Source organism: Gracilinanus agilis, chromosome 1 (genome assembly GCF_016433145.1).
Source record: "Gracilinanus agilis isolate LMUSP501 chromosome 1, AgileGrace, whole genome shotgun sequence".
NCBI lineage: Eukaryota > Metazoa > Chordata > Mammalia > Didelphimorphia > Didelphidae > Gracilinanus > Gracilinanus agilis.
In genome coordinates this window covers 281,081,635-281,100,465 of record NC_058130.1, presented here as the reverse complement: position 1 = coordinate 281,100,465, position 18,831 = coordinate 281,081,635, and the positions used below count along the sequence as shown (strand labels likewise).

Genomic DNA, 18,831 nt, shown 5'->3' with positions numbered 1-18,831 from the left:
AACAAAGTACTATCTGAGGTACAAAGATTTAAATTTATCACAGACTAATGATATTGGGAAAGATTGCATGAAGGAAGTGCTTTTGCTTTATTGCTTTCAAGAGTAGTAGGAAGAAATTCACCAAAGAAAGAAGGGAAGAAAGAAGACATTTTAGACATAGGCACCAAGAGACAGCCTGTTTAGGCGTGATATATTTGGGGAACAGAGCAGTAAGTTTGGTTGTAACACACAGAATGTATGGAAGGTAGCAATATAAAATGATACTAAAAAGGTTATATGGTACAAGATTGTAGAATGCCTTGAACACAAGTAGGATTGTTGGTAGGGGGAGGCTGTTTACAGGGAGTGGGTTATATTGCTTGAAAAAGTGCTACAAATTGAAATTATGAAACAAGAGCTAAGTTTTATATGAAAAGTATGTTGCAATGTTACAATAGTACATTCATTTATATTTTTTTGGAGGGGCTGTTTTGCTGGTTAAAATTTTGTTATTTAGCATTTTCTAGAAATAGCTACAAACTCCATTCCACAAAAGCATCAGAATTTATGCATCATGACAGTTCTTTTTTCAAAATAATTACCTTCCTCAAAATGCTTTTCAACCTCTTAATTTGGAGGAGTTTAGAGCCAATTTGTGACCCACACTAGAAAAGGATTCTCATGTTATATAGTATACTACCAAGTTTCCCCCCAGGCTATACTCCATTCCTTTGTTCTAATTAAGTGTTTAAACATTTAAATATTTTCCTTATTTTTTATCAGTCCCTTTTATTAGTACCTCATAGAAGGTTTCTATTTATTGTTGACCTAGAGTTGAAAGATCCTGGGCCAGACCGTAAATTATGATACAGAGAGGAAAGGGGACGTGGATCCTAAGTGGACCCCAGAAAGAGGCTAATATTGTAAGATCATTTGTCTGGCATGCCCTCTCAAAGTGGCAGAATTGAATATAAATGGCTAAAAACTGTAAATGTGAGCTGTCAGAAGTAGACCCTTTTAGGCTATAACTTGCTATGTTGATATCAAACAAAGTCTCTTGATCCACCTTGCTCTCAAGCTTATCCTCCCAGCTTTCTTTTCTCCCCTCCATACTTGTAGAAGAGTAAACTTACTGCTTCTTCTTCATTGCCACCTATTCACTTCTCAACATTTTATATTCAATTTCCAGCTCCATTATTTCCTAAAGCTATTCTTTTTTTTATTAGAATATTTTTCCATGGTTACATGATTCATGAACATCCCCCTCCCCCCCCCACACTCTTTCCTCCCCACTCCTGAAGCTGGCAAGCAGTTCCACTGGGTTATATACATGTATCATTGTTTGAAACCTATTTCCATGTTATTCATATTTGCAGTAGAGTAATCTTGACATCAAAATCCTAATCATATCCCTATCAAACTTTGTATGTTTTTCTTCTGCATTTCTGTTTCCACAGTTCTTTCTCTGGATGTGGATAACATTCTTTCTCATAAGATCCTCTGGATTTTCCTGGGTCATTGCATTGCTGTTAGTAGAAAAGTCTATTACATTCAATTATACCATAATGTATCAGTCTCTGTACAATGTTCTCCTGGTTCTGCTCATTTCACTCTGCATCAATTCCTGGAGGTCTTTACAGTTCACATGAAATTCTTCCAGTTCATTATTCCTTTCAGCACAATAATATTCCATCACCAGCATATACCACAATTTATTGAGCCATTCCCCAGTCAATAGACACACATTACACGCCCCCCCCTTCCATTTTCCATTTGTTTTTGCCACCACAAAGAGCATGGCCATAAATATTTTTGTACAAGTCTTTTCCCTTATCTCTTGGGGTTACAAACCCAACAGTGATATGACTGGGTCAAAAGGTAGGCATTCTTTTAAAGCCCTTTGAGCATAGTCCCAAATTGCCTTCCAGAATGGTTGGACCAATTCACAACTCCAATTTTGCCATATCCTCTCCAACATTTATCACTTTCCTTTGCTGCCATATTGGCCAGTCTGATAGGTGTAAAAAGGTACCTCACAGTTGTTTTAATTTACATTAATCAGGAGGGATTTGGAACATTTTTTATGTGCTTATTAATAGTTTTGATTTCATAGAGTGAAAACTGCCTATTTGTGTCCCTTGACCATTTGTGGATTGGGGAATGGCTTGAGTTTTTTGTAAATTTGACTTAGTTTCTTATATATTTGGGAAATTAAACCTTTGTCAAAGAGTTTTGTTATAAAAATGTTCTCCCAGTTTGTTGCTTTCCTTCTCATTTTGGTTGTATTGGCTTTGTTTGTACAAATCCTTTTTAATTTGATATATTCAAAATCATTCATTTTACATTTGCAATGTTCTCTATCTCTTGCCTGGTCTTAAATTCCTTCCTTTCCTGCAAATCTGAAAGGTATATTATTCTACGTTCACCTATGATTTCATTCCTTATATTGAAGTCATTTACCCATTTTGAATTTATCTTGGCATAGGGTATAAGATGTTGATCTAAACCTAATTTTTCCCACTGTTTTCCAATTTTCCCAGCTAAAGCTGCTCTTTTCAAAGTCACTTAACATTTCCTGTTATCCAATGTGCTTCTCTCACTCCTTGTATTCTTTGATCTTTTTTTTTTTTTGACAGATTTTATTATCATTGACTCTTCTTCCTTCTTGATAGTCACTTTTTCCTTGACTTCTCGGACACTCTTCAGTTTCAGTTTTCCTGCTACCTCTATAATTGTTCCCTCTTGTTTTTCTTCACTATATTTCCCCTTTTTACCTGTTCCTCCAGGGTTTAGGCATCTACCTAGTTTTTGTCCTTGGTCTTCTTTTCTACAAATTATCATCAGATAATTTAAATTTAAAACCATTTAAAACCTTTTGTGTGTTATAGGCCCATAGATGCTTTCTAAAACTCTCTATGTAGATCATAGGATCATACATTTAGAACTGAATGTTCTAAAAGCCATCTGTTCCAACTCTCCTTTTATAGATGAAGAAATTGAGGCTCAGAGGGGTTAAAAGATTTGCCCAGCCTCACACAGCTATGAAGTGTCAGGAGAAAGATTTGAACTAAGAATTCATTATGTTGTGTTCTCATTGGCTTCTAAAATTCAACATATCCAAATTGAATTAATAATTTTTCCAAACTACTACCCCAAACCTCCTGGTTTTCATTTCATAGTTTCTATTTTAAGTAGTATCATCTTACTCCAGACATTTTAATGTCATTTTTAATTCTTCCATTGCCCTTATCCTTTATATCTACTGTGTTTCCTGGTCCTTTCTTCTGATTGGACCCTCTTTAATATCTCTCCCCAATCATGTCTGTATCTTTCTGCCTTGACTTTATTTCAGGTACTCCAATACTTCTCTCTTAGACTATTGCAATTGTCTTCTAACTGGTTTTCCCACAATTCATCTCTTCTTCCCTGTCTGTTGTATGTTCATATTATAACCCAAATAATCTATTAATGCACAGATCTAATCTTTTCATTCCCTCTTCCTAGACCTTCCTACATTGTCTCTACATTCCTATGTGCCATTCAAGGTAGGTTCTTAACTGCCTTTCAATTCTAATTTTAGAAACTTTTTCTTTTCCATGTTGCTCTTTAAGATTCATTTTAGTTACTTGCTCTTCCATGAAACTTTCCCTGATTTCCCTCTCTTCTGCATTGCAGATATAATCTATCCATCCTGTTATTCTTTTCCCTTCTCTATCTTTTTAACTTCCATTTTCTCTATTCTAACGTACATTATAGCTATTAGAATGTCAATTTCTTGAGTATAGGGATTATGTTTCTCATTTAATAAATGTTTGTTGACTTAAATTACACTATGATAAATTTGAGACATCAAATAATACAGAAAAATAGAAAACTAGTCTTTTTAAAAAAAAAAAAAAACCTCTTACCCTCCATCTGAGAATCAATACTTTATATTAGTTCCAAAAACAGAAGAATGGTAAGGGGTAGGCAATGGGGGTTAAGTGACTTGCCCAGGGTCACACAGCTAGGAGGTGTCTGAGGCCAGATTTGAACCCAGGACCTCCCATCTTTAAGCCTGACTCTCAATCCACTGAGCCACCCAGCTGCCCCTGAAAGTAGTCTTAAAGAAAAAAGTTATTCCATATAGTCTTTCTTATCACGGTCAGACTGTACTTAATACTTCTAAGAATTATTATTTAATTTGCTAAGATTTTCTAGGTGCATAAGTTGTAAAAAAATATTACTATCAAACTTGTATAGAACTGGAGAGTTTCATAGCTGCTAGGTGGCTTAGTGAATTGAGAGCAAAACCCAGAGATGAGAGATCCTAAGTTCAAATCTTTCCTCAGATACTTATTAGCTGTGTGGCCCTGGGCAAGTCACTTCACTCCAGATTGTGAGAGTTTTTCTGTTCTTCTGGCGTGGGCCCAATACTTAGTATTAATTCTGAGGTAAAAGGTAAGGATTAAAAAAAAAATGTTGAGAGCTTTGAAGTTCCTTGGAAGCATTAGAGCTGTGAAAGCACAGTTTATTCTTATTAAGTAAAATAAAATACTGCTAGGAAGCAATTATATGAGTCATACTGACATTTTATTGTAGGAAGTTGTAAATTACAAAGTGTCAGGGCCCAGACCTATCCCAGCTTGGTCAAAGACCCAAAATTAGAACTGCCCAAGCCTTTTATAGTCTACACAAACAAGTCAAATTACACAAACTTCCTCCAAATGGAGAGTGGTCGACTGAATGTTTCTTTAGGAGAGGAAAATCAAGTTTCCCCTTTTAGAAGATTTTTTTTTCCCCAGAAGATCAGGTTGTTCCCTTTTCTTCTTATGAAGGGGGTAATCTCCTATTCCAGTATAGTAACAGCCAAGGATATTTCACAGATTCAAAGCCAAAAGATATCACCATCTTAAGAAAATCTGGATATAGTCCAAGGCACTAAAAGGCATATACCAACCTTCCTTAGGAAAGGTATTTTTGCAAGGTACTTCAAGGAATTTTAATTTGCTATTTTACTCAGAATATAATTATTGTTTACTGATTCCCATATACAGTTATTCAATCAATTAATAATTGGGATTAATCCTTACAATTTATCACTGAAATACTGGTTATTTTTAATAGGATTACATACAGATAATTATTTTGTAAGGAGTAAAAATTAGGCTTTTGGTTGGATATTAATATTTAAATGACTGGTCTCCAAGAATTGAATAAATACCGATTTTAAAATGAATTCAGTAATCTATAAAATATAGGAGAGAGTGGAAGTAGAGAGATGAGAAGAGGGTAGAGTAAGAGATATAGCTTAAAGAACTAGACTATGTACTCAATCCTTGGCTTTACTCCGGCAGGGCTCCAGAGTCCCAGCCAGAGAGCCTAAAAGTCAATTAACAAGGGTTTTAGCCATGAGGACCCCTTCCAAAGGAGCCTCTGGAGACTAGTACCTCCAGGGAAGCTAAGGGTGTGTCAGCCTTTTTCACTCACCATGTGTAGTTATAAGGAAGAGATTTAAGAACGGTCTCAGCCAGCAAGCAGCATCTCCAACTCAACCTCCAGCTCCAGGAAAAGAACAAGAAGCACTCACAGGAAGTTGTCACTTCCTTTTAAAGGTGCTTCTTTTTTGTCACTTCCTGTGCCTTCTTCTTATTTTACGTGTCCAATCACAACAGACGCTTTGTTTAGGACTGCCCAGGGGGAAGTCAGTCAATTCTGATTTGTCACCCACTCTTGCACATGTGGGTCACAGACTTCCCAACTTGTGAATTAAGTAGTAATGTTTACACCTTTGGTGATTAAATCAAAGAGTGGGCTGGGTAGATTTAATTTCATTATCACAATATGTAGCTCTACAAAGACATAAAAGAATGAATATCTGAAATTGCTTAATTATGTCATCTTTTACAATGTACATTTGGTTAAAGTTCTTAGTCCTTAAAATATATAGACAAAGCTCCATAACCTTGAAACTTTTGAAAATCAGTATTGTGTTTTGGAAAGAATCCTGTATTTAGAATTGTAGTGCCTAAATTCAATTCCGTGCTATACAACTTAACAAACCAAGTTCTCTCATATTTCTTTCCTTATTTACAGAGGGAGAAAGTTATATTCTCGATGATGATCTCTTAGGTGTCTTCCATAGATTTAACAATGAATATAAAAATTATCTATTAAGTTTCACTAGATAAATGGATTTGGGTTTTTGGTGGGGTGGAGGGCAGAAGATGCAGAACATTCTCATTGTGTGTAATTCTATTTTATTTCTAGTTGCTATACAATTAAACAAATTATCTTTTATTAAGAAGATAAAAGACCATTTAAAAAAGAATTGTGCTTTTATGAAGTATTTGAATCGAAATCATAGTGAAGCATATGCTTGTTGAAATTTGTAAATACAGGAAATGTTCAATAGGCAGCTTGATATATAATACAAAAAGCCCTGGATTTGGAATCATAAGTACTTGAATTCAGATCCTCAAATTGCTCTGTTAAATACTAGATTTATATTTAAGACCTTTGCATTTCTAAACTATGGTTTGATGTGATTTTTCTCTTATTAGTACACTATCGCCAAAAGAGGGATTCTTAACCTTGAGTCTGTGAACTTGTTTTTAAAGATATTTTCATAGCATTTTTTCAACATTGTTTTCCTTCAATCCCATGTATTTTATGATTTACAAAACATTATTTTGAGAAGGGAACCATAGACTTTCACCATGCTTCCCAGGGAGTTAATGACAACAACAACAACAAAAAAGGTTAGTCTCTGCTTTAGAATATAGGTAATTAAAAGTCTTTTTTTTTTTTGTAAAAAATATTTTATTGATATTTTCTATTTTTTCACTTCACTGTAGTTATTCTAAGTATCCCTTCCCCAGTGCTCCCAGAGAGCCAACCTATATGACAAATAATATTCTTAAAAGAGTAAAATAAAGTCAACATGACTGATTGATATATTGAAAAAGTCTGAAAATGTGCAATTTGGAACCCTCTGGACTTTCTCCGCAAAGGAGAGTAGCATTGGGGTGTCTTCTCATATTTTATATGGATCCTTCTTGATTTTTGTAAGTTTATTTTCTATTCACTTGTTTTTTTAGGTGTGTAGTTATTAACATTGTTGTAATTAACTGTGTATATATTATTTTCTTTGCTTTGTTTATGTAACTCTGTATCAGTTCATATAGATCTTTCCATGATTCTGTGTCACATAGTACAATAATAATATTCCATTACATTAATGTACTACAATTTGTTCAACCATTCCACAATTGATTGGCATCTATTCTGTTTCCAACTCTTAGCTATCTCAGAAAGTGCTGCTTATAAATCTTTTGGATTAGAGAGAAGAATTTCTTCTTATTGATGTTGTCCTTGTAATGGAGTTTGTAGTTAAAAGAATATGGACTAAAATGGCACTTGATTTACATATTTCTAAATTGTTTTCCATAATGGTGGTATCATTTCACATCACTACTAACAACGCATAGCTTACCTGTCCTTCCACTGCCCTACCCCCAACATTGACTTTTGCCATTTTTTTGTCACTTTTGTCAGTTTACAGTATGTGAGGTGAAACTTCAAGATTATTTTTATTTGCATTTATCTTATTAGTGGTTTGAATCTTTTTTTCACGTGGCTGTAAATATTTTGCAGTTCTTTTGAGAATTATTTGTTCATATTCTTTGACCATTTAACTTTAGGGAATAGCCGTTAGTTTTACACACATGCACACATACTTGCTCACTCACACTCTTTTATATATCTTGAATAACCAAACCCTTAACCAGAGTAGTTTGATGCAAAAATATTTTCTCATTTAACCACGTCCCTTATCTTAGATGCATTAATTCTATCTGTGTAGAGCTTTCAGTTTTATGTAATCAAAGTTATTATTTTTTTAAAAAAATATTTATTAATATTCATTTTTAACCGGTTTACATGCTTCATGCCCCTACTTTCCGCTTCACCCCCCACTCTCCTCCCACCCATGGCCGATGCACATTTCCACTGGTTGTAACATGTGTCCTTCTTCAGGGCCTATTTTCATATTGTTATTAGTTGCATTGGTGTGGTCATTTCGAGTCTACATCCCCAATCATGTCCGCTTCAGCCCATGCATTCAAGCAATTGTTTATCTTCTATGTTTCCTCTCCTGCAGTTCTTCCTCTGAATGTGGGTAGCATTCTTTACCATAAATCCCTCAGAGCTGTCTTGTGTCATTGCATTGTTGCCAGTACAGAAGTTCATTACATTCGATTTTACCATAGTATATCAGTCTCTGTGTACAATGTTCTTCTGGCTCTGCTCCTTTCACTCTGCATCAGTTCCTGGAGGTCTTTCCAGTTCACCTGGAACTCCTCCAGTTTATTATTCCTTTTAGCGCAATAGTAATCCATCACCAGCATATACCACAGTTTGTTCAGCCATTCCCCAATTGAAGGGCATACCCTTGCTTTCCAGTTCTTTGCCACTACAAAAAGCGCAGCTATAAATATATTCATACAAGTCTCTTTATCTATGATCTCTTTGGGGTACAAACCCAACAATGGTATGGCTGGATCAAAGGGCAGGCATTCTTTTATAGCCCTTGGAGCATAGTTCCAAATTGCCAGCCAGAATGGTTGGATCAGTTCACAGCTCCACCAGCAATGCTTTAATGTCCCAATTTTGCCACATCCCCTCCAACATTCATTACTCTCCCCTTCTTTCATTTTAGCCAATCTGCTAGGTGTGAGGTGATACCTCAGAGTTGTTTTGATTTGCATTTCTATAATTATTAGAGATTTAGAACACTTTCTCATGTGCTTATTGATACTTTTGATTTCTTTACCTGAAAATTGCCTATTCATGTCTCTTGCCCATTTTTCAATTGGGGAATGGCTTGATTTTTTATACAATTGATTTAACTCCTTGTATATTTGAGTAATTAGACCCCTGTCAGAGTTTTTTGTTACTAAGATTTTTTCCCAATTTGTTGTTTCCATTCTGATCTTGACTACATTGTTTTTGTTTGTACAGAAGCTTTTTAGCTTAATATAATCAAAACCATTTAATTTACATTTTGTAATTTTCTCTAACTCTCGCTTGGTTTTAAAATCTTTCCTTTCCCAGAGATCTGATAGGTATACTATTTTGTGTTTACTTAACTTATTTATAGTCTCCCTCTTTATATTCAGGTCGTTCACCCATTCTGAATTTATCTTGGTGTAGGGTATGTGATGTTGATCTAAACCTAATCTCTCCCATATTGTTTTCCAAATTTCCCAGCAGTTTTTGTCAAATAGTGGATTCATGTCCAAAAAGTTGGGCTCTTTGGGTTTGTCATACACTGTCTTGCTGATGTCATTAACCCCAAGTCTATTCTACTGATCCTCCCTTCTATCTCTTAGCCAGTACCATATTGTTTTGATGACTGCTGCATTATAGTATAGTTTAATATCTGGTACTGCTAGCCCCCTTCCTTCACATTTTTTTTCATTATTTCCCTTGATATTCTTGATCTTTTGTTATTCCAAATGAAATTTGTTATAGTTTTTCCTAATTCAGTAAAGAAGTTTTTTGGTAATTTGATAGGTATGGCGCTAAATAGGTAAATTAATTTGGGTAGAATGTTCATTTTTATTATGTTAGCTCTTCCTACCCATGAACAATTAATGGCTTTCCAATTGTTGAGATCCAGTTTTATTTGTTTGGAAAGTGTTTTGTAGTTGTTTTCGTATAATTGCTGTGTTTCTTTTGGTAGATAGATTCCCAAGTATTTTATATTGTCTAGGGTGATTTTAAATGGTGTTTCACTTTCTATCTCTTGCTGCTCTAATGTGTTGGAAATATATAGAAATGCTGATGATGTATGTGCATTTATTTTGTATCCTGCAACTTTGCTAAAGTTGTTGATTATTTCTACCAACTTCTTAGTTGATTTTCTAGGATTTTTTTTTAAACCCTTAACTTCTGTGTATTGGGTCCTAGGTGGAAGAGTAGTAAGGGTGGGCAATGGGGGTCAAGTGACCTGCCCAGGGTCACACAGCTGGGAAGTGTCTGAGGCCGGATTTGAACCTAGTACCTCCTGTCTCTAGGCCTGATTCTCAATCCAGCACAGCTGCCCCCCATTTTCTAGGATTTTTTAAGTATACCATCATATCATCTGCAAAGAGTGATAGCTTAGTCTCCTCATTGCCTATTTTGATACCTTCAATTTCTTTTTCTTCTCTAATTGCTACTGCTAGTGTTTCTAGTACTATGTTGAATAATAGAGGTGATAATGGGCATCCTTGTTTCATTCCTGATCTTATTGGGAAGGCTTCTAATTTATCCCCATTGCATATAATGCTTGTTGATGGTTTTAGGTGTATACTGTTTATTATTTTTAGAAAGGGTCCTTCTATTCCTATACTTTTCAGTGTTTTCAATAGGAATGGATGCTGTATTTTGTCAAAGGCTTTTTCAGCATCTATTGAGATAATTATGTGATTTTTGTTGGTTAGACTGTTGATATGGTCAATTATGTGGATGGTTTTCCTTGCATTCCTGGTATAAATCCGATCTGATCCTGGTGGATGATCTTCTTAATTACTTGCTGGAGTCTCTTTGTTAATATTCTATTTAAGATATTTGCATCTATGTTCATTAGGGAGATTGGTCTATAGTTTTCTTTCTCTGTTTTTGGTCTACCTGGCTTTGGGATCAGTACCATATTTGTGTCATAAAAGGAATTTGGTAGGACTCCTTCTTTGCTTATCATATCAAATAATTTGTATAGTATTGGGATTAGTTACTCTTTGAATGTCTGATAGAATTCATTTGTGAATCCATCAGGTCCTGGTGATTTTTTTCTTAGGGAGTTCTTTGATGGCTTGTTCAATCTTTGTTTCTGATATGGGATTATTTAGGTATTCTATTTCATCTGCTGTTAATCTAGGCAATTTATACTTTTGTAAATATTCATCCATATCTCCTAAATTGTTATATTTGTTGCCACATAATTGGGTGAAATAGTTCTTAATGATTGCCTTAATTTCCCCTTCATTAGAGGTGAGGTCTCCCTTTTCAACTTTAATACTGTGAATTTGGTTTTCTTCTTTCCTTTTTCTTATTAGATTGACAAGTACTTTGTCTATTTTATGTGTTTTTTCAAAATGCCAGCTTCTAGTCTTATTTATTAATTCAATAGTTCTTTTACTTTTGATTTTATTAATATCTCCCTTAATTTTTAGTATTTCTAATTTAGTTTTCATCTGGGGGTTTTTAATTTGCTCACTTTCTAATTTTTTCAGTTGCATACCCAATTCATTAATCTTTGCCCTCCTTAATTTGTTAATATATGCACTCGAGGATATAAATTTCCCCCTGAGTACTGCCTTGGCTGCATCCCACAGAGTTTGGTAGGATGTCTCATCATTGTCATTCTCTTCAATGAAATTGTTGATTGTTTCTATGATTTCTTCTTTGAAAAATTGGTTTTGGAGAATCATATTGTTTAATTTCCAGTTGGTTTTTGATTTGCCTGTCCAGGTGCCCTTACTAATTATTATTTTTATTACATTATGATCTGAGAAGGTTGCAATTATTATTTCTGCTCTTTTGCATTTGTTTGCAATGTTTCTATGCCCTATTACGTAGTCAATCTTTGTGAATGTACCATGTGCAGCTGCAAAGAAGGTATATTCCCTTTTGTCCCTATTTATTTTTCTCCGCATATCAATTAAATCTACTTTTTCTAGGACTTCATTCACTTCTCTTACCTCTTTCTTATTTACTTTTTGGTTTGATTTATCTAGATCTGAAAGAGGAATATTTCGATCTCCCACTATTATGGTTTTACTATCTATTTCCTTCTTGAGCTCTGCCAGTTTCTCCTTTATGAATTTGGATGCTATACCACTTGGTGCATATATATTGAGCAGTGTAATTTCCTCATTGTTTATACTGCCTTTAATCAGGATGTAATGACTTTCCCTGTCTTTTTTAATCATATCTATTTTTAGTTTAGCTTTGTCAGAGATCATAATAGCCACTCCTGCCTTCTTTTTTTCATTTAACGCCCAAAAGATTTTGCTCCAGCCATTAACCTTAAACTTTTGTGTGTCTACCCACCTCATATGGGTTTCTTGTAGACAACATATGGTAGGATTTTGGTTTCTGATCCACTCTGCTATTTGCTTCCGTTTCATGAGTGAGTTCATCCCATTCACATTCAGAGTGACAATTATCATTTGTGCATTCACTGACATTTTTGTATCCTCCTCTAGACCCACCCCTTCTTCTTAAACTGTTTTCTTTTAAGCCAGTAATTTGCTTTGAGCCAGTATCCCTTATCCCCTCCCTTGATTGACTTCCCTTTCTGCCCCCTCCCTTTTATGCCCCTCTTTTTGTTTTTTAAAGTCCTAATGAATTCCCTCCCCCTTCTTCTCCCCTCCCTTTTTTGACCTCCCCACTCCCTGCTCCCCTTGGTTTATCCCTTCTGACTTTCTCAGTAGGGTTAGATAAGAGTTTTATATCCCAATGGATAATAAAGCTACTCTTCCCTCTCTGGGTTGATTACACTGAGAGTAAGGTTTGATTATTCCCTCTTAATGCTCTCTTCCTCTCCTTATAATAGTATTTATCCCCTCCTCTTCCCATGCCCTCTTTGTGTGTAATAGAATATGCTATTTTTCTTATTTACTCAGTTTTTTCTTGGTGTCCCCTACTATTCCCCCCCTCTTTTGCACCCCCCATGTCATCTTAGACCATTTAGTATCCTATCCTCTCTCTATGAATTATTCTTCTGGTTGCTATAATAGTGAATATTATAATAGTGAATAGAGTTCACTACAGAGAATTATACATAGCATTTCTCCACATAGTAATACAGATAATTAGATCTTATTTAAGTCTTTAAAGAGTCAAATTTAAAAAATTATGAGTTTTCTTTCTTTTCCCTCTGTTTCTTATTTACCTTTTCATGTTTCTCTTGATTTTTGTGGTTGGGTATCAAACTTTCCATTTAGTCCTGGTCTCTTTTGTGCAAAAACGTGGAAATCTTCAATTTTGTTGAATGCCCATACTTTCCCCTGGAAGTATATAGTCAGTTTCGATGGGTAGTTGATCCGTGGCTGAAGGCCCATCTCTCTTGCCTTTCTGAGTATCGTGTTCCAAGCCTTGCGGTCTTTTAGTGTGGAGGCTGCCAGGTTCTTTGTCATCCTGATTGTTGCTCCTTGATATTTGAATTGTCCCTTTCTGTGTTCTTGTAAGATTTTTTTCTTTTACTTGAAAGCTCTTTAATTGGGCTATTATATTCCTAGGTGTTGTCTTTTCTGGGTCCAGTGTAGAGGGTGATCTATGGATCCTTTCAATGTCTATATTGCCCTCTTGTTGTAGGGCTTCAGGGCAATTTTGTTGAATAATTTCTGTAAGTATGGAGTCCAAGTTTCTATTAATTTCTGGCTTTTCTGGAAAACCAATGATTCTTAAATTGATTCTTCTAGACCGGTTTTCTTGGTCTGTCACTTTCTCATTGAGATATTTCATGTTTCCTTCTATTTTATCAGTCTTTTGACTTTGTTTTATTTGTTCTTGTTGTCTTGAGAGGTCATTGACTTCAAATTGTTCAATTCTAGCCTTTAGGGACTGGTTTTCGTCTATGATCTTTTGGTTTTCTTTTCAATCTGTTCATTTCTTGTCTTCAGTTGACTTGCCTCACTTTCCTATTGTGAAATTCTGCCTTTTAAGCTGTTATTTTCTTGCCAGATCTCTTCCATCTTTCTCAACATCTCATTTTTGGACTCTTCAATAGCTTGTGACCAGTTTTCATTGTTTTGGGAAGGTTTGGATACTTGTTTGTCTTCCTCTGTTGTCTGAATTTTCTCTGTAAAAGTTGTCCAGTTTTCCAGAGTTTTTCTTTTCCTTCCCTTCCGTTCCCTTCCCTTCCGTTCCCTTCCCTTCCCTTCCCTTCCCTTCCCTTCCCTTCCCTTCCCTTCCCTTCCCTCCCCTCCCCTCCCCTCCCCTCCCCTCTCTTCCCCTCCCCTTTAACTTCGGTGCATTGTCTCATAGGTGGAAGAGTGTTAAGAGTGGGCAACGGGGGTCAAGTGACCTGCCCAGCGTCACACAGCTTGGAAGTGGCTGAGGCCGGATTTGAACCCAGGACCTCCTGTCTTTGGGCCTGACTCTCAATCCACTGAGATACCCAGCTGCCTCCAGAGTTTTTCTTGATAATCTTTTTCTTCTGGGGTTCTCGGCTTGCCATTGTTAGCCCCGCCCCTTTTCAGCCTTGTCTTCACACTCAGGGTCTGCCTGCACTTTCTAAGCTCCTGAGAGCTTTGGTCTCCTTGTCCTCGGGGTCAGGCCTCCTGGTAGTCCCAGGTCTGCCCCTCTGCCCGAGGCTCCTTTAGCAGTCTCAGGGGCTGCTTCCACAGCCATGCTCCTGTCTGCACCAGGTCCTCATTCGAGGTCCTACCCTGCGCTGGAGATCTTTATTCGCACCTAGGGCACTGCCTTCACCCACGCAGATGCTAGGGAAAGTCCGTGTGCTGGAGATCTTTATTCGCATGGGGCAGTGCCTTCACCACTGCAGATGCTCGGGAAAGTCCCTGCGTTAGAGATCTTTGTCCATGCCCGGGGCAATGCCTTCACCCGCACAGATGCTCGGGAAAGTCCGTGCGCTCCCCCCAGCCACTTGGGGTCCCATGTCTTGCAGCTCTCAGGTACAAGCCCTGGGGCTCCTAGTGATTTACTGGTTGCCCCAATCCTGTTTTCACTCTTGTGTGTTGGCCTTGGAGCTGTGCGTGGTGTGGTGGGGGGTGGAGGGGCTTCTTCCTGTCGCGTTTTAGTGAGATCTGTTTCACCCCTTTATAGCGTGGAAATGCCCTGATTCTGTGTACCTTCAATACTGCTCCCTGTTGTGAGGTTCCTTTGTTCATCTGCGTTCGTTTTTATGTCCTCTTGAGGTGTCCTGTATGCTTTGGTTAGGAGACATTGAGCAGCTGCTCCTTTCTCTGCCGCCATCTTAACCGGAAGTCTCCTAAGAGTCTTGTAATCAAAGTTATTTTGCCATTTGTAATTTTATTTGGTTAAGAATATAGATTCTGCCTATTGTCATGAAGGGCTTTTTCCTCTAATTTTTAATAGCACTAATACTAATGTTTTGTGGAATATGGTATAAGTTGCTCAAAGCTTAACTTTTGTCAGATAACTTTCCAGTTTTTCCAGCAATTTTTATTAGAGAATTTTTTCCTTAGCTAATTTATATTTTCTAATTTATTGAACATTGCGTTAGTGAGTTCTGATATTTCTGAGCCTCCCTTGTATAGTTTGTTTCATTGATCCATCACTTGAAATCCAAGTGGTTTTGATGACTGCTTCCATATAATATAGCCCAAGGTCTATAAGAGCTTATTCCCCTTTTATGCCTACTTTTCATCATATCCCTTTATATGTGTGTGTGTGTGTGTGTGTGTGTGTGTGTGTGTCTGTGTGTGTGTGTGTGTGTGTCTTTTGTTTTTGTATTTTTCTTCTTCTGGGAATCTGGTAATTTCAGTCATTTTCCCCCTTTATTTTCTCCTGTCAGTCATTTGCTGATTTTCTCTCCCTGATTGTGAAACTAAAAGCATTTAGCATCTTCCCATGCTTGGTAATTCATACTACACCAACCTAAGTCTCTACCCCAAGTGACTTTTGAGAGATCAAAACTTGCTCCTGCTGAATATTCTTTCTTTCAGACTTAGTTGAGTGCTGTACACTATCCTCCCTTCCCCCAACACATAAGCTTTTCCTGGTGTTCTGTCCTCCTCTTTCTGTTCCTTTGTTCTTTAGCCTGATACCAGCAATTCAGAGCTTTACAATACTGGTTCCCAGAGATTTGTAGCACTTGATGCAGTGGGGTTTTGGCCCATTGCTCCTGAACATCTGTGATCTCCTGAATGCTGGTGCAGTACTACTAGCATGGACTGTGGAGAAGGGGTGCCAAGGGAACTCGAGAGTCAGTGAGTATTAGTTTGTGCATAATAGGCCTTTTAAAAATCTTTTGTTGGATTCTGGCCATGCTTGACTATGGAGACAGATTTGCTTTTATCTTTGTCATATGACTTTTGTTTTGGAGAGATGTAAAAGGTAGGAGAATCAGATAAAATGCCTATTTCCATCTTATTTATATAACCTGAAAGTGATTGAATATCCTTTGAAAATTCTTTTGCTTCTATTATATTCTAAGTGTTACTTCAGCTTTTTTGTCTTCTGTTTAAAGGCAAGTTCTTTATTCCAAAGATAATTGGGATATTTAATAAATTAAAAGAGAACATAAATTTAGAATTACAGCATAATTAGAAAAGACATCTGTTCTTATGCCAACTTTTTTCTTTTACTTGGTTTGTATATTGAAACAGTAATATTGAAGTTGTTATCAAATGCATCCTGGTCATTAGCAAGTCTTTAAGCATAAACTTTAAAAAAAATCTTTAATTTGTAAAATAATTAGTATCCTAGGATCATAGAATTAAAGGAAGAAGGGATTATAGAGGCCACATAGTCTAACCTCCTAAAGATGAGGAAACTAAAGCTGAAGATATTAAGATAAGTGACAGAGCAGGGATTCAAACCCAAGTGTGATGGCATCTGGATATTGGCCTGGAGTCAGAAAGATCTAAGTTGAAATATGGCTTCAGACACTTAATAGTTATATGACCCTGAGAAGTCACTTCAATTTCTGTCTGTCTCAGTTTCATCATCTGTAAAAGAGGGATAGTAATAGTACTTCTCTTTCAATATTGTTGTGAAGATCCAATGAGATAACATTTGTCAAGTACACAAAACAGTACCTGACACATAATAGTCACTTGATAAATGCCTGTTTCTTTCCTTCCACCTAATCCTTATTTCCTCTACTGTACCACACTTCCTTTCCTACTTTGCAACGTGGCTGTGAGAGTCAAATAAGAGATTATGTGAAAATCCTTTTGAACTATAAAGTCTATAAAGTACAATACAAGCTTAAGTAATTATTTTTCTTCACCCATTAAAAATGAGAATGATGTTGAACTTATGTTCTAGATGTTTTGAACTTATACCATCTGAGTATGCTAGTACTATAGAAATGTTAGAAATCCTTCTAATGCTTATTTAAAGACTTTATTTTACACTCAGTAGATATTAATCATAATATCATCACTTTAGTGTTAGAAGAACCTTAGGATTCATTTAAGTTAATCTTCTCATTTTACAGATAAGCAAATTAAGGCCTAGCTCATTAAGACACTTATTCACTCAGTCAGAATCACATTCACTGCTGATACTCAAGCCCAGGCCATCAGTTGCCAAAACCAGTGTACTTAAAAAAAATTTTTTTTTCTTAACAAAAAAGTAAAAGATGCTTTTTCCTGTTCAGTAAATATCATTTAGGTGAAAGTGTTGGTGCAATTACTTAAATTTAGCAATGTTGTAAGAAAACTTTTAAACGTTTTTCTTACCAACATTGAATAAGTTAGTGTAATTATATCCAGAAGGTTGGTGAAATTTATACAAATACAGTATAGGCTTGATTAATCTAATCCTTTTTTTCACATTCTTCCATTTTATTATTTCCAATTAAATTTTATTTCTAATTGTATTTTATCTTATAATTTATATTTTCTTTCTCTTAACAATCTGCATAATTTTTATATGGTACTAGGTATTCCTATCCATTCTTTGGAAGTGCTGCTCCTATTATGACTAATCCACCTGTAGAAGTCCGAAAAAATATGGAAGTTTTTCTTCCCCAGTCTTACTGTGCATTTGATTTTGCTACTTTGCCTCATCAACTCCAAGATACCTTTTTGAGGTACTGTCTCTGCGTGTAACTAAAATAGTGAGGTTTCACAAATGTATTGCATATGAAACATTGCTAATTTTTATTTTCATATAAAGAAAATCCCATAGAAAAGATGCAGAAGCATTTTGAACATTTTAAAAGACAGGAATTCCTTTTAAAAATCTGTTAACAGTTATGCTTCCAACATTCTACTTAAGGTGAATGATGTTTTTAGTTTTTCATATTATTTTATTTGTCTGGATTTGGATTGGTGAATTAGCAGAAATAGAAGACTTGAATGAGGATATACTTGAAAAATGTCATTGCTGACTCCTAATTTAATATATATGTGGAGTTGAAAAGTTGAACAGAGATGAGTTCTTGGCTCTGCCACTGATGAAGTTCATATATGCCTTTGGCATGTCATACAACTTATCTGTGCCCCATATTTTTTATCTGGAATATAGAGATTATGCCTCATGCTTAGATAACAGAAAAGTTGAAATTACTTATGGGAAGCATCCTCTAGTAAAAATAGCTCCATTCAAAGTTTCATACTTTGAAAAGAATGAGAGGGATTAGAAATTAAACCTTGAACTAGATTTAGAACAAATCATAAATCAATTTTTCTTTGAGGTATACAGATCCAGATATTAATTATTCAAATTTGCTACATGTTCTTTCACTCAAAATAGTGATTGAGAAAGATATTGCAAGGATTTGTGTCATCTTGGTGTGAGCAAAAGGAATGCAAAGCTTTTAATTCTGTGAAGTTAAATCTTTGTCTTTGATGATGGTCGGCTATGTTCTTATAAAAATTTTTCTCATCCATAGGTTACCACTGCTTGTTGAACTGTGGCATAAGGACAAAATGGCCAAAGATTTACTTATAGGAATTGCAAGAATTCAGCTTTCGAATGTTTTATCCTTAGAAAAAACTCGATTTTTAGGTGCTCATGGTGAACAGTGTTGGCGTCAAACTTACAGTGAAAAGGTTCCTGTTACAGCAGCTCAAGGGTAATGTCTTTATTAAATATTCTTTCATTTGGACCAGAAAATGTTATTAAATACTGTGCGTATTAACCTCTCATTTTTTTTAAAATAAATTT

The 18,831-nt window shown here is 35.8% G+C and overlaps 1 protein-coding gene across 3 annotated transcripts in view; it reads left to right on the top strand.

Moving 5' to 3' along the window:
- CEP120 (centrosomal protein 120) overlaps positions 1 to 18,831 on the top strand; it is a 198,614-nt gene that overhangs the window by 54,455 nt on the left and 125,328 nt on the right. For all 3 annotated transcript variants that reach the window (XM_044662080.1, XM_044662089.1, XM_044662073.1), the window contains exons 10-11: positions 17,603 to 17,752; positions 18,557 to 18,739. In XM_044662080.1, the coding sequence (XP_044518015.1) occupies positions 17,603 to 17,752; positions 18,557 to 18,739 (333 nt within the window). The remainder of the gene's footprint in view (positions 1 to 17,602; positions 17,753 to 18,556; positions 18,740 to 18,831) is intronic.